Source organism: Chelonoidis abingdonii, chromosome 8 (assembly GCF_003597395.2).
Source record: "Chelonoidis abingdonii isolate Lonesome George chromosome 8, CheloAbing_2.0, whole genome shotgun sequence".
Classification (NCBI taxonomy): Eukaryota; Metazoa; Chordata; order Testudines; family Testudinidae; genus Chelonoidis; species Chelonoidis abingdonii.
This window is the reverse complement of record NC_133776.1, coordinates 78,176,734-78,191,629: the sequence shown is the minus strand read 5'-3', so window position 1 is coordinate 78,191,629 and position 14,896 is coordinate 78,176,734. Positions and strand designations below refer to the sequence as shown.

The window sequence follows — 14,896 nt, the reverse complement described above, 5'->3', positions numbered from 1 at the left end:
ATGAATATATTGAATAGGACTGGTCCCAGTACAGACCCCCGGGGGACACCACAATTTACTGCTCTCCATTCTGAAAACTGACCATTTATTCCTACCCTTTGTTTCCTATCTTTTAACCAGTTACCAATCCATGAAAGGACCTTCCCTCTTATCCCATGATAGCTTACTTTGCTTAAGAGCCTTTGGTGAGGGACCTTGTCAAAGGCTTTCTGAAAATCAAAGTACACTGTATCCCCTTGTCCACATACTTGTTGACCCCCTCAAATAATTCTAGTAGATTGGTGAGGCATGATTTCCCTTTACAAATATCATGTTGGCAGGTTTCAGAGTAGCATCCATGTTAGTCTGTATCTGCAAAAAGAACATGAGTACTTGTGGCACCTTAAAGACTAACAAATTTATTTGTGAAAGTTTATGCTCAAATAAATTTTTTAGACTCTAAGGTGCCACAAGTACTCCTGTTCTTTTTGCAAATACCGTATTGACTCTTCCCCAACAAATTATGTTCATATATGTGTCTGACAATTTTGTTCTTTACTATAGTTTCAATCAGTTTGCCCGATACTGAAGTCAGGCTTACTAGCTTGTAATTGCCAGGATCACCTCTGGAGCCCTTTTTAAAAATTGGCCTCACATTAGCTATCCTCCAGTCATTTGGTACAGAAGCTGATTTAAATGATAAGTTACAAACTACAGTTAGTAGTTCTGCAATTTCACATTTGAGTTCCTTCAGAACTCTTGGTGAATTCCATCTGGTCCTAGTGACTTATTGCTGTTAAGTTTATCAATTTGTTCCAAAACCGAACCTCAATCTATGACAGTTGCTCAGATTGTCACCTAAAAAGAATGGCTCAGGTTTGGGAATTTCCCTCACATTCTAAGCCGTGAAGACCAATGCAAAGAATTAATTTAGTTTCTCCGCAATGGCCTTATCATTCTTGAGTGCTCTTTTAGCATCTCAATTGTCCAGTGGCCCCAGTAGTTGTTTAGCAGGTTTCCTGCTTCTGATATACTTAAAAAAAATTTTGCTGTTACTTTTTGAGTCTTTGGCTAACTATTCTTCAAATTTTTTTTTTTTGGCCTTCCTAATTATATTTTTACACTTCATTTGCCAGAGTTTATGCTCCTTTCTATTTTCCTCAATATGATTTAATTTCCACTTTTTTAAAGGATGCCTTTTTGCCTCTCACTGCTTCTTTTATTTTGTTGTTTAGCACAGTGGCACTTTTTTGGTTCTCTTACTATTTTTTTTAATTTGGGGTATACATTTAAGTTGAGCCTCTATTATGGTATCTTTAAAAAGTTTCCATGCAGCTTGCAGGGATTTCACTTTTGGCACTGTACCTTTTAATTTCTGTTTAACTAACTTCCTCATTTTTGTGTAATCCCCCTTTCTGAAATTAAATGCTACTGTGTTGGGCTGCTCTGGTTAGACTCTCAAACTACAACATATTTCAGTAACAACCATACAACAAAATCTCATAACTTCCTACACACTAATGATGTATATATTTTGACAGAACAATAGGTTTCAGCAGATCATGACTTTTCACTTGATATCGTACATGGCATGCTTTATATGAAATATATCATAATTATATGATGGGTGAATAAGGGGGTGCCAGCATACAGCTTTGAGGTACACAGTGCCAGGGGGAGACTGGGATGAGGAAGTGGGAGGTAGGGTATCTGAGACAAGGAGCTGGAGAATTGTGTCAAGGCACTGAGGGGGTTGTAGACTGAGACTGGGATTTGGACATGGAGAGGAAAGACATGCCAGGGGCAGAAGACGTCAGGCATTGAGGGTATGGGGTAGAGGATCTGTAACCAGTAGAGCACCTCCTGCCAGAACCTGTAATAAAACCCAGTATTCCTGGGCCTCAACATTCATCTGTTGTCAACAAACAATTGTGAAACCAACTGGCAAGTTGCTGCTTCATTTTCCTCTAATGGTGGCCCGTGCACATGATGGCAACCTACTACTGATATCAGTTACTCCACTACCTCAAGTGACAGAGGTCTGTGTGGTGGATCCAAAGGTTCTAAACTTGCTGATGAAATGTGTGAGCATCAGTACAGTTCTACGTAATAGATTTTTTTCAGTTTGTTTTTCTAAACCTAGAAAATTACACACAAAATATGACATTTAAAGAATATTAAGGTTGCAAAGTCAAGCACTAAAAAGTTAAGAAATGGCAGAATTAAAGTTGCCTGTGCATAAACTTTACAATACAGACTTTAATCACATGATCAAATATTATTTTTTCCACAGAACCTTGCCTGTAATTAAGATTCCTTCTCTTTTTAATGAAAATCAGTTACTGATTTGTCTATGCACCCTGAATAACCAAGTCATTCTTAAATTCCCTTCTGTATATTGGCTATCCTTCTCACTCAACAAATGCTATCCCCTTGGTGAGAATTCCATATTTCATATTATTTAGATATGTGATAAAGTGAACTGAATAAAAACATTCTAGTTTTTACACCCTGCCTCATCCTGAGCCATTTCTTCTTTCAAAGTACATCCTGGCTTTGATATCCCAGTCAGAAACCTAAGGGAGTTAGATGCTCAACTTCCACTGAATTCCAGTGAGAGTTGGGCACGTGTTTCCTTTAGGTGTCTTGAAAAGCTCAGTCCTGTTGTTCATGTTCCTCACCTTAATACTATACTTTCTGTCTTAGGTATGTCTACATTGCAATTAAAGATGTGATTGCCATGTGGGTAGACATGTGTGACAGATATTAAAACCGCATGCAGTATTTTTGAGGGAACATATTGTATGTAGTTTATGTATCACAGTGGGCCAGGGATTGTATGTATGGTTGTGTTCTGTTCCATGGGGGAGGGTTATCACAACTCCTTCAGGAATCAAAAACAGTAGGGGATGCTCAAAGTGAATCACTTAGGTTTTAAACACCTCCAGACAAGTACCACCCCCAGAGAGTCTTGCATATACTTGCTCAAACTGGGTTATTCAGAGACCAACAGACAAAGAAAGGGCTTTGGCATAAAAAGGCTTCATTCAAATTGACTCAGCACCTTCTTTCTGATCCAGAAAACAGGATCTTCTGTCTAAGCGGGGGTCACAACCCTTGCAGAAGGATTGGAAAGACTTTGGCCTATTAGGGCCCCATAAGATTGATGGGTGACCTCTGGTAAGCTGCTTGCATGCATATAGGAATTTCTGTTTTTTTACGTTTTCTCTATAATACTTTTGCCTTAAGAATAAATGAGCTTACTTAGAAAGAACTGTGTGGTAATTTGTGACTATGGCAATAACCTCAGAGAGAAAGCACAGCACAGGCCTGGCCTTTTGGCAGACTGGCTTGCTTGGGATATCACAGTGTAAGGCTGGGAGATGTGCACCCTTTAAACCTACTCAGAAAGGAGGCAGACCCGGGTCTCTGCCCAAAAAAGGTGACATCTGGGAACCAGAAATCTTATGTGGGTGCCCTTCAGAGGCCATACAGAGGGAAGACTTGTGCAGTTAACCTGAAACTGTGACTATGTATAGATAGATAGATATAGATATTAGTCTTGCTGGTAATACTGAATCTCAGCTGAACTCATCAATGTGGTGTAATGGGGTATCCAAACCCCACACTGGGCTGAAAGAGGTTAAAGGACAGTACTGGGCCCAGATAGCGCCACCCTTCCATCCCTGCAGCCCATGCTGGAACTGGAAAAGAGGTTGAAAAGGGAGCAACCCCATTCAGAAGAGGGAGGCTGAGGAGCAGGACAGACCTATCCTGAAGGCTCCTGAGAAGGGTGCTGGAGAAGCCTCCCATAGGGAGTGTGACTGTATGCTGAGTCCGTCTGGGGTAATGGTTTGGTTACCTTTTCATTTTCTTTTCACTGTATCTGGGACTGACCGCTGAGAGAGGAAAGCAGCAGCAAGAAGTGACCCAGGGGAGGTAACTCAGAGGGCACCTTTGGGGGCCAGACACTGTTGACTCTCTTAGGGCCCTGGGTCAGAGCCTAGTGGAGTGGGTGGACTTGGGCTCTCCTACCACTGCCCTTACTACAAGAGGGACTTGAACCACCTGTACTGCTTGCTGTACCTCTGAGTAGAAGTGAGCCACCACTGTAAGAGTGACCCTCTGGGAGAGGGTAGTAGGCGTGCTAACCACTAGGCCATCTTAACACACAAGGCCCCTATTACAGCGAGTGTTATGGGGCCCTGAAGGAGGGTAGATGTTTACATATAAGAGAGCAGTAAAGTTACAGCAATATGGTAAGTGACTGAGGCTAGGTTTACACTTGGAGGTGGGGGAGTCGACCTAAGATATTTGCGTAGCTGAAGTTGGCGTATCTTAGGTCGATTTACCTGGCCGTGCGGACAGCGGTGAGTCGACTGCTGCTGCTCCCCCATTGACTCCGCTTCCGCCTCTTGCCACGGTGGAGTTCCAGAGTCAATGGCAGAGCGCCTAACAGAAGAGGACATTGCTCTTCTTGTACATTGCTGTCATATCATTCTAACATTGCTCTTCCTGTACATTGTCCCTAAATTCACATACCCTCACAATCACTTTCTGAACGTGAATAGTTAAATCACGTCTGGGGCTGATGAGAGTAAGAGGTATAATTAAATTATTGCAGAGTACAGATGTATTCTGGGAAATTGTTAGGTACAGGTGCAGAGAACTTGTTTACTGATGGTGAAGGGCTGTCCCGTGCCATTTGTGCGGCCAGCTAGCTGTGTGGTGATAGTTCAAACCAAGGACTTAAAAGAAATTAATTGGATACAGTTCTAGCTCAGGGACGCTGGGAATATGAAGACTGGGAGACAGATTCTGATTTTTTACATCCTTATAAATTCAGAACAAGCTCATTGACTTCAAGCATAAATAAAATCAGAATTTGGCCCTCTGAAATGCAAGAGAAGAGACCTATGGAGAAAACCATCTTAAAGGATAAATAAAGCTCTGTGGTCCTGCTCCTGCTCACTGAAGTCGATAGGAATTTTAACACTGATGTTAATGGGAGCAGAAGCATCCACTAAATGCATTGAGCTGTAACAGACTGAGAAATCTGCATATGCCTACTCTGATAATTATTCAAGGAATCAGGTAGAAGAAGAGTAGCTAATCTGGGAGTTACTATACTTAAGGAGAAAATATTTTTTTCTGCTAATCTATTTTGCCTCTTTTCACAATGCATATTTTAGTCATATAAGCAAGGGGCTGTATAAATGCATATTCTTACTTCTTATGACTGTGGAGTGTATGTTCTGTGATGCTGTATTCCATAATGCTTTATGGGAATATGACATAACTGGAATATGTTTTATGCTACCTGTGCCATATAACATATCTCTGTAAAGGTTATAGTCTACTATATCGATTAGACTTAGATTTGCATGTTTTAGTTTATATTACTTGGTAATTCTCTTTGGTCTATCTGTTACTATTTGGAATCACTTAAATCCTACTTTCTGTATTTAATAAAATCACTTTTTACTTATTAACTCAGAGTATGTATTAATACCTGGGGGAGGGGAGGCAAACAACTGTCCATATCTCTCTATCAGTGTTATAGAGGGCAAACAATTTATGAGTATACTCTGTATACACTTTATAAAGGGTAAAACAGATTTATTTGGGTTTAGACCCCATTGGGAGTTGGCATCTGAGTGTTAAAGACAAGAACACTTCTGTTAGCTGCTTTCAGTCAAGCCTACAGCTGTTAGGGGACGTGATTCAGAGCTGGGGTCTGGGTTTGCAGCAGGCTAGTGAGTCTGGCTCAAACCAGGTAGGGCACTAAGATGCCAGGGCAGGAAAGCAGGGGCAGAAGTAGTCTTGGGACATCAAGTGGCAGCTCCCAAGGGAGTTTCTGTGATCTAACCCGTCATATGTTTCACTTTGATTCTATGCATTTTGACATGTGGCAAAGGATTATCTATACTGTTTTTTCCCCACTATGTGTTAAACTACATTTAATCCAAATTTTCAACTGAAAACTCACCTCCGTGCTTAGGAAGTGCATCCTCACAGAAAAATATTTTTAGTGGGGGAAAGCATAGTATTTCCTGACTGGCAATTATGCACAGGTCAGAAAATCTGAAGCCCAATGAGAAATGCAGGAGAGAATTTTTCCACTTTGACTTCCAGTCCTCGTGCCAAAGCCCATCCAGAAACACTTCTAGGACATTGTGACTTGAACCCTGGAGGATGTTAGGTGCTAAGGCACTTTAGGAAATCCCACGCAGTACCTATCTGCAGCTTTCAGCACCTACATACCCTTAAAAATCAGGCCCATAGTGGCTGCTCTCATTCCAAAACCGACGAGGGCCTGTGGAATAGAGTTTTCAAGGGAAGTGGTGGGAGCCCCATCTCTTGAGATTAAAGCCAGGAGGAAAATATTCAGCAGATAATTTTTGAAAAATAATATATTTGAGTATTTATAGTCAATATATTACCTGAGGATAATGTCTTTGCATTTTTTCCAGGATCCATAGATTTTAAGGACAGTAGGAAAGGACCATTATGATCATCTAGTCCAGTGGTTTTCAACCTGTGATCCATGGATTCCTAGGGGTCCGCAGACTATGTCTAGGGGGTCCGTGAAAGTTGGCATTACCATAGAACAGTGGTATTCAACCTGTGCTCAGCAGACCCCTAGGGATCTGCAGACTATGTCTAAGATTTCTAAAGGGCCACAGATCCATTTAAAATTTTTTAGGGGTGTGCAAATGAAAAAAGGTTGAAAACCACTGATCTAGTCTGACTTATATAATCATTTGCCTAGATATACTTTAGACACAAAAGCTTTACTTTAGACACATGATTAGACCAGACAAAACACTAGATATTGCATTAGAGGCCTTGAGTATGGGATGGACTTTCTATCATAACTCCATTGACACAGAAGACTTCATAGATTCTAGGGCTGGAAGGGACCTCGAGAGGTCATCAAGTCCAGTCCCCTGCCCTCATGGCAGCACCAAATACTTCCTAGACCATCCCTGATAGACATTTATCTAACCTACTCTTAAATATCTCCAGAGATGGAGATTCCGCAACCTCCCTTGGCAGTTTATTCCAGTGTTTAACCACTCTGACAGTTAGGAACTTTTTCCTAATGTCCAACCTAAACCTCCCTTGCCGAAGTTTAAGCCCATTGTTTCTTGTTCTATCCTTAGAGGCTAAGATGAACAAGTTTTCTCCCTCCTCCTTATAACACCCTCTCAGTCTTCTCTTTTCCAAACTAAACAAACCCAATTTTTTCAGCCTTCCTTCATAGGTCATGTTCTCTAGACCTTTAATCATTCTTATTGCTCTTCTCTGGACCCTCTCCAGTTTCTCCACATCTTTCTTGAAATGCGGTGCCCAGAACTGGACACAATATTCCGCTAGGCCTAAACCATCCGCAGAGTGATTAGGAGCGGTAAGAATTGACTTTTGTGTCTTGTTCACAACACACCTGTTATGCATCCAGTATGTTTGCTTTTTTTTTGCAACAACATCATACTGTTGACTCTATTTGCTTGTGGTCCACTTATACCCCTAGTCCCTTTTGCCATACTCTTCCTAGACAGTCTCTTCCATTCTGTATTTGTGAAATGATTTGTTCCTTCCTAGATGGCAGCACTTTGCCAGTTGTCTTTATTAAACTTATCTGTTTACCTCAGACCATTTCTCCAATTTGCCAGATCATTTTGAATTATGACCCTTCCTCCAAAGTTGCAATCCCTCCCAGTTTGGTATCGTCTGCAAACTTAATAAGATACTTCTATGCAATATCTAAGTCTTGATTAAGATATTGAACAGAGCCAGTCCAAAACAGACCCCTGCAGAACCCACTTGCTTACCTTTCCAGCAGGATGTGGAACCATTAATAATACTCTCTGAGTACGGTTATCCAGCCAGTATGCCCACCTTATAGTAGCCCCATCTAAGTTGTATTTGTCTAGTTTATTGATAGAATAGCATGCAGACCGTATCAATGCCTTGGTAAAGTCTAGGTATACCACATCCACCTCTTCTCCCTTGTCACGAGACTCGTTATCCTATCAAAGAAAGCTATCAGATGTTGGTTTGACACGGTTTGTTTCTTTACAAATCCATGCTGTATTCCCTATCAGCTTTATCATCTTCAGTGTTTGCAGATGATTTCCTTAATTACTCGCTCCATTATTTTCTGGCACAGAAATTAACGAACTGGTCTGTAGTTCCTGGTTGTTTTGATTTCCCTTTTTATGAATGGAGATATTTGCCCTTTTCAGTTTGTGGGATCTCTCCTGTCTCCCATGATTTTCCAAATATAGCTAGAGGCTCAGATACCTCTCGATTAGCTCCTTGAGTATTCTAGGATGCATTTCATCAGGCCCTGGTGACTTGCAGGCATCTAACTTTTCTAAGTGATTTTTAACCTGTTCTTTTTTTATTTTATCTTCCAAACCTACCCTCTTCCCATTAGCATTCACTATGTTTGGCATTCCTTCAGACTTCTCGGTGAAGACCGAAACAAAGAAGTCATTGAGCATCTCTGCCATTTCCAATTTTTCCTGTTACTGTTTCTCCCCCCTCACTGAGAAGTGAGCTTACCCTGTCTTTGGTCTTCCTCCTGCTTCTAATGTATTGATAAAGAGTCTTCTTGTTTCCCTTTATTCCTGTAGCTAGTTTGAGCTTGGGTGCAGCTTAGCTTTGGTGTCTGGATAATGAGGAAATCATGTGAATGATCAACATTGAAGACATAACAGGAAAGGAATTTGAAATTAAATCAATGTAAGAGAGCAATTTTGAGGAATAGGAAACTGATAATAGAAGCAAGTTGAAGGAGCAGAATTATTTATTTCTGTTCCAGATTAACTTTTCTAATTACACTGTTTTCATATTAGAATAAAATAATAATTAAATATTTTTCTGTAGCACCTTTCAGTTAAGCATTTCAAAGTGTTTTACAACATCAAATAATTACACCATCCATTCCATTCCTCTTGGAGTGCAGGATCCCTATAATAAAAGTTACCCACCTATACAAGGTGTCATAAATATAGAGAGAAGGGTAGCATAAAATCCCTCCTTGGGAGCTGTACTGAATCACTTTATCTGTAAAGGGTCAAGAAGCTCAAATAACCTAGTTGGCACCTGACCAGAAGGACCAATGAGGAAAAAAGATACTTTCAAATATGGGGGGCGGGGGAGGGGGAGAGGAGGATTTGTTTGTACTGTCTCTTTGTTGTTCCCTTTCTGGATGGAGGGAGAGACCTAACAGGTACAACATCTCCTGAAAATATACCTGGAAATAGATCTAAAATCACAGAAATTGTAAGTAAGCAAGGAAATGCGTTAGGTTATCTTCTGTTTTAGCTTGTGACTTTTCCTATGCTACAGAGGTAGTTTTATTCCTGTTTTTGTAACTGTGAAGCTGAACCTAGAGGGGAATCCTCTGTGTTTAAAATTTTTTTACTGCCCTGTAAAGTCACCTTTCATCCTGATTTTGCAGGTGTGATTCTTTTACTTTTTCTTTATAATAAAGAACCGGATTGATTTTCAGTGTCCTGAAGACAAAGGGTCTGGTCTGTGCTCACGTTGCTAACCAATTGGTTGGTATATTATTCTCAAGCCTCCTCAGGAAGGGGCTAGGGAGGATATATTGGTGGGGACAGCGATTCCAAGTGACCCTTGCCTGAATTTTTATGTAAATCACTTGGTGGTGGCAGCAATGCTGTCCAAGGACAAGAAAAGGAATTTGTGCCTTGGGAAAGTTTCAACCTAAGCTGGTAAAATATAAGTTTAGGGGGTCTTTCGTGTGGGTCCCCACATCTGTACCCCAGAGTTCAGAGTGGGGGGAGGGACCCTGACACAAGGTAAAAACTTGAGAGTAACATTTAGGTATCCTGAATTTTTTCTAAACTAGAGAAAAATTGTAGTTAAGCTGTGTTTTCAGTACTTGTATTTGCAAATGTAATACAGAGGCCTGGAGAATTTCCACGGATGAATATTATTATTAGCTGGCCAACGCACTGATAGGGATCAGGACAGAGCTATGGGAAGTCAGAGCTGCTCTCTGTATCTCTCCTTCTGGGGGGAACGAGAAAAAGAGCACCTCTCCTGAATGCCTCCCAGTTATGTAAAACAAAACATATTGTTCTCAATTCTGACCGACACCCTGTGCAATTCCATGGGGGAACAATGGATAAGTCAGCAGAAGCTGGCTCATGTTCTGTTAGATATTGCTGTGCAGCTTAGCCACAAAGATCATTAATCAAACAGTATGATTGTTAACTTTTATTTTCTTTTACTATTATGTAAGGATTTTTAGGGGGCCTATCTGACCAGAAGACTTCAGGGAGCCTTACAGTATACCTCCCACTGGGTCCCCCCTTAAGCCCATCTATCAGAGCTGGAACAAAAGAAACCACCACATGAATGTAAATTCACAACAACACTTTATTTACTAAAGGAAAGGGAAGGAAGGGGAGGGGGATGGATTAAAGACTGGAGATTTGGAATAGAAACACATGCACACACACTTCATAAGGCAAAGGTGTTCTTCTACTTTCTTCAGGTGCTGCTGACGGAGAGGCTGAAGAATCTGGATTGGCAAGGTCAGCGATGGACACCAACAGTGGATCACAGGTGTAGAAGACAGGTATGTAACCCTATCTCAGACCCCTCGCTCCGTCGTTTGTGGTTGTAAGTCTGAACTAACTAATCAGACTGAGGGCTTGGCTACACTGGAGAGTTGCAGCGCTGGTGAAGTGGTTACAGCGCTGCAACTCACTCTGTCTGCACACTTACAAAGCCCAGCCAGCGCTGCAACTCCCTGGCTGCAGCGCTGGCTGTATACCTGGTCTGATTGGGGTGTAGCGATTCCAGCACTGGTGATGCAGCGCTGCTCATCAGGTGTGGACACCAACAGCGCTGTTATTGGCCTCCAGGGTATTAAGTGGTATCCCAGAATTCCTGTCCACAACAAACCGGAAGAACGGCTGAATGGCCAGCTCTAAAAAACAAACACAGCTGCTCTTTGCTCCAGCGAGTGAGCGAGCCGAGGAAGGGGGATTGCTTTGGAATGTTCACAGCAGTTTGTTTGAGGGGAGAGGGGAGTCTGTGTTCAGCAGCTGCTTATGTGGTCTGAAGGCTATTTAGGAGTGCATAATTTGCATTTAGTGAATAAGAGAGGGGTGGGGGAAGGGTCAAAACTTTTAAAATGATTGAAGGTAGCTGTTGTGTATCTTCTAGTCCTTAGAACTTGCAAGGCAGGGAGCTGAGAACAGCTGCTAGTGTTTGCTTGAGGAGAGAAACAGCACGGCGGGGGTGGGGGAGAGAGTCTGTTGGAGAAGGTGCTTATCTGGTCTGAAGCCTTTTTGCATTTAAGAGTGATTGAGAGAGGGGTGGGGGAATTGGCCAGAATTTGCAAGGCAGGGAGCTGTCACAGTGTCTGCTCCAAAAATCCACTCTCTCTGTCTCCCCCACGCTCCCTGTCACACTCCACCCCACCCCCCTCTTTTGAAAAGCACGTTGCAGCCACTTGAACGCTGGGATAGCTGCCCACAATGCACCACTCCCAACAGCGCTGCAAATGCTGCAAATGTGGCCACACTGCAGCGCTGGTAGCTGTCAGTGTGGCCACACTGCAGCGCTGGTAGCTGTCAGTGTGGCCACACTGCAGCGCTGTTCCTACACAGCTGTATGACCACAGCTGTAACTCCCAGCGCTGCACATTTCCAAGTGTAGCCAAGCCCTGAGTCCGTGCATGCAGGTCTGCTTCCCAAAAGAAAATAACAAACAAACCCCAAAACAACACTTCTGTTTAGTGAGTGGCTACTGCAGGCTAGTAACTAGTGGAAAAGGGTGTACCACACCACAGAGAGAGAGTGTTGGACACCTGAGCACACAAAGACTCAAGATCCCCTGGCCCCTCCCCTCATCTGCCTTTATAGGAACCGGTTGCTTAGCAACAACAGATTCCTGCTCTTTCTACTTTTTCCTCTTTTGCTCTGTGTAGGGGAACAAGAACTTGTCACAACATGGAGGTCACCTTGTTTCTATCCCAGACCAAGATGGCCACCTAATAAACAATACATTAAAATCCAACTTTGGTATGTGTGCCTTTCCCAGTAATTTGGAAGGGGCAAAGCTGTGACTAACAGTTGGACTCCATATCATGGACTGAGCATCTGTGAATTACCAACAGGAAATCAGTTTGAGTCCTATGAAAATAATAATTCTGATATGAAAGTAAACTTGTGCTCATTGAAGCTGAGGATCTTAACTTCATATGAATCATTATGAATACTAATTAAGCTACAATGACCTTCCATACTTTTGTATCAGTGTTTTCTGCAAGAGCTTCAGGTCCTATTGTTTCCATAATGTTACAAGTTCTGAACAGATTTTGTAAGCTTCAAGTTGCTGTATGCAACTGGAATTCCTTGACAGATATTCATTCAGTGCTTTGTTTTTACCCTATTGTATCTGCTTTATAAATTATTATATTGATCCCTGGAAAATTGCTAACAATTAAACTAGTTTGAGTTTGAGTGCTCGGAAGATGTGGTAGGTCGTTCACCGTTCTCAGAGGATGGACAGTGAGGTCCTAACACTGGTTACAGAAGTATGGCAATTCTTTCTGATTGTTCTGTTTTGTATTAGGGGATTTACCAGTGTTTCCTCTGGAATGTGGAAGTTCACTCATTATGTAAAGCTGCTACTAATGCAAGCTGGGCTAATGCAATCTTTGACTTTCTCTGCAAAGAACCTTGAAATCCCACTTTGAAAACTTTTTTATTTTGTGCAACAGCATGATTACCTAATATCCTGTGCTATTATTGTCTAGTGGTTAGAGCAGAGGAATGGAATCTAGCATTTCTGCTTTTCATTGCCAGATTTGCAAATGACACTGTGCAGCCCTGAACAGTTTATTTATTTAACCTCTTTGGACCTCAGTTTAGAGCCTCCTATACAATGGATCTAAAATTACCTCCCTCTCAGTGGTGTGGAGAGACTTAGTAGTGCTGGAGGTGCACTTTGAAAACCTCAGGTAAAAGGTGTGTAATGACGGAGTGTGGTCTCCCTCCCTGATGGAGCGGGAGAGAGCCGCGATCGCCCTCTGGTGAGCAGAGCTGGGACACCCATGACCACCCTGCCAGAAGCAGAGGGGTGGGAAAGGAACTGGAAATATAAAAGTCAGGCCCTCCAGCTCAGTTGGGGCAGAATTGCCAGAGGAGCAGGATGTCTCCCCTCTGTTGCTGGAGCTCAGATCCGATGGAGGCCACTACAGTGCCAGAGACCTGGAGGGACTGCTGGAGCTGCCAGGCACCAGGGACAGCGAGGAGCTGTTGGGCTGCCACTAGCCGTTTACCCCAGCAAGACGAACGATGACCCCGGAACGCAGGTACCCCCTGACTGGGAGTGTAGGAAGGAGCCCAGGGAAGTTGAATGGGGTTTGGCTGTATTACTGACTGCAAGCCGCCCAGCGTGTTGCGGCCGGATTCCCTGCTGACCCAATGGCGGACTACTCTGCCGCTGTTAGGGCCCTGGGCTGGGATGCAGTGGAATCAGGTGAGCCTGCATCCGCCTACCTCCCTGCCCCTGGGGGTGGCAGCCTCCCCACCTTTAGGCCAAGAGGCCTGCATTGGTCTGTGGTCCACATCAGAGATATTGCCATCTGCCTTGCCAGAAAGCTCATCCCCCTAAACTGCTGTGTTGTTCTGTCTGACTGCAGACCAGAGCCATTAACTATTTGCTGCCCTGTCCTGATTGAAGGCCCTGGGCCTATAGCAGGGGTAGGCAACCTATGGCACCTGTGCCAAAGGCGGCACGCGAGCTGATTTTCAGTGGCACTCACACTGCCCGGGTTCTGGCCACTGGTCTGGGGGGTTCTGCATTTTAATTTAATTTTAAATGAAGCTTCTTAAACATTTTAAAAACCTTATTTACTTTACATACAACAATAGTTTAGTTATATATTATAGACTTATAGAAAGAGACCTTCTAAAAATGTTAAAATGCATTACCGGCACACAAAACCTTAAATTAGAGTGAATAAATGAAGACTTGGCACACTACTTCTGAAAGGTTGCTGACCCCTGGCCTATAGACTCATTGTTCCTCAGCCTGACTGCAGGCCAGAGCCCTTAATTGTTGGCTGCCCCACTGTGGTTAAGGGCTGGGGCTCACAGACCCAATTGCTGCCTGGCCTGGACTGCAGGCTTGGGCCTTCTAACTGTAGGCTATTTGCCCCCTGAACTAAGTCGCTCCAGAGGCATTGTAGCGAGGGGTCATGGTCTCCTCCCTGATGGACGGGGAGAGAGCCGTGACCGCCTTTCAGGTGCCATATAATTGTTACTGTGATGGGGTTAGCTTCCCTCAGGCAAGAGCTTGATCATGGGCAAAGTTATGGTGTTAAGAGTAGTCCCTAAGGTAGTAGCTAAGGGGGTGAGGTGCCTCTGGCTTTCTGAATGACCACTCACTCTTTCTGTGTTTCTTTCTACATCTCCTTTTCTGAGCCTGCCAAACCATCATCTTGATTTCTCTAGGCCCAAGTCACTATTGTGCTGCACTTTGTGTAGTTATTCACAGCAGCTGCAGAGTGGGCTTAAAATGCTACCAGATTAGAATGAGAGAGTTTTACACCTACTTTGCACTCAATGGCAATGGTGTAAATGATACACTCAGGGCAGGTCTACACTTACAACGCTGCATCTGCATGGCTGCACCTGCTGTAGTGCTTTAATGAAGACACTCTATGCTGACGGGAGAGATCTTCTCCTGTCAGTGTAGTTAATCCACCTCCCTGAGAGACACTCTCCCACTGACATAGCACTGTCTACAGCAGGGGTTAGGTGAGTGTAAATGTGTAGCTCAGGGGTATGGATTTTCCACACCCTTGAGCAATGCTGTTGTACTGATATAAGCCTATAGTGTAGACCAGACCTAGACG

General features: G+C 43.1%; 1 protein-coding gene across 1 annotated transcript in view; it reads left to right on the top strand.

Annotated features, from left to right (window-relative positions):
* Nucleotides 1-13,460: 13,460 nt before the first annotated feature.
* Nucleotides 13,461-14,896, top strand: part of LOC116834708 (sodium/hydrogen exchanger 2-like) — a 72,819-nt gene continuing 71,383 nt past the window's right edge. Inside the window, exon 1 of the mRNA XM_075068422.1 lies at nucleotides 13,461-13,515. Coding sequence (XP_074924523.1) covers nucleotides 13,461-13,515 — 55 coding nt within the window. The remainder of the gene's footprint in view (nucleotides 13,516-14,896) is intronic.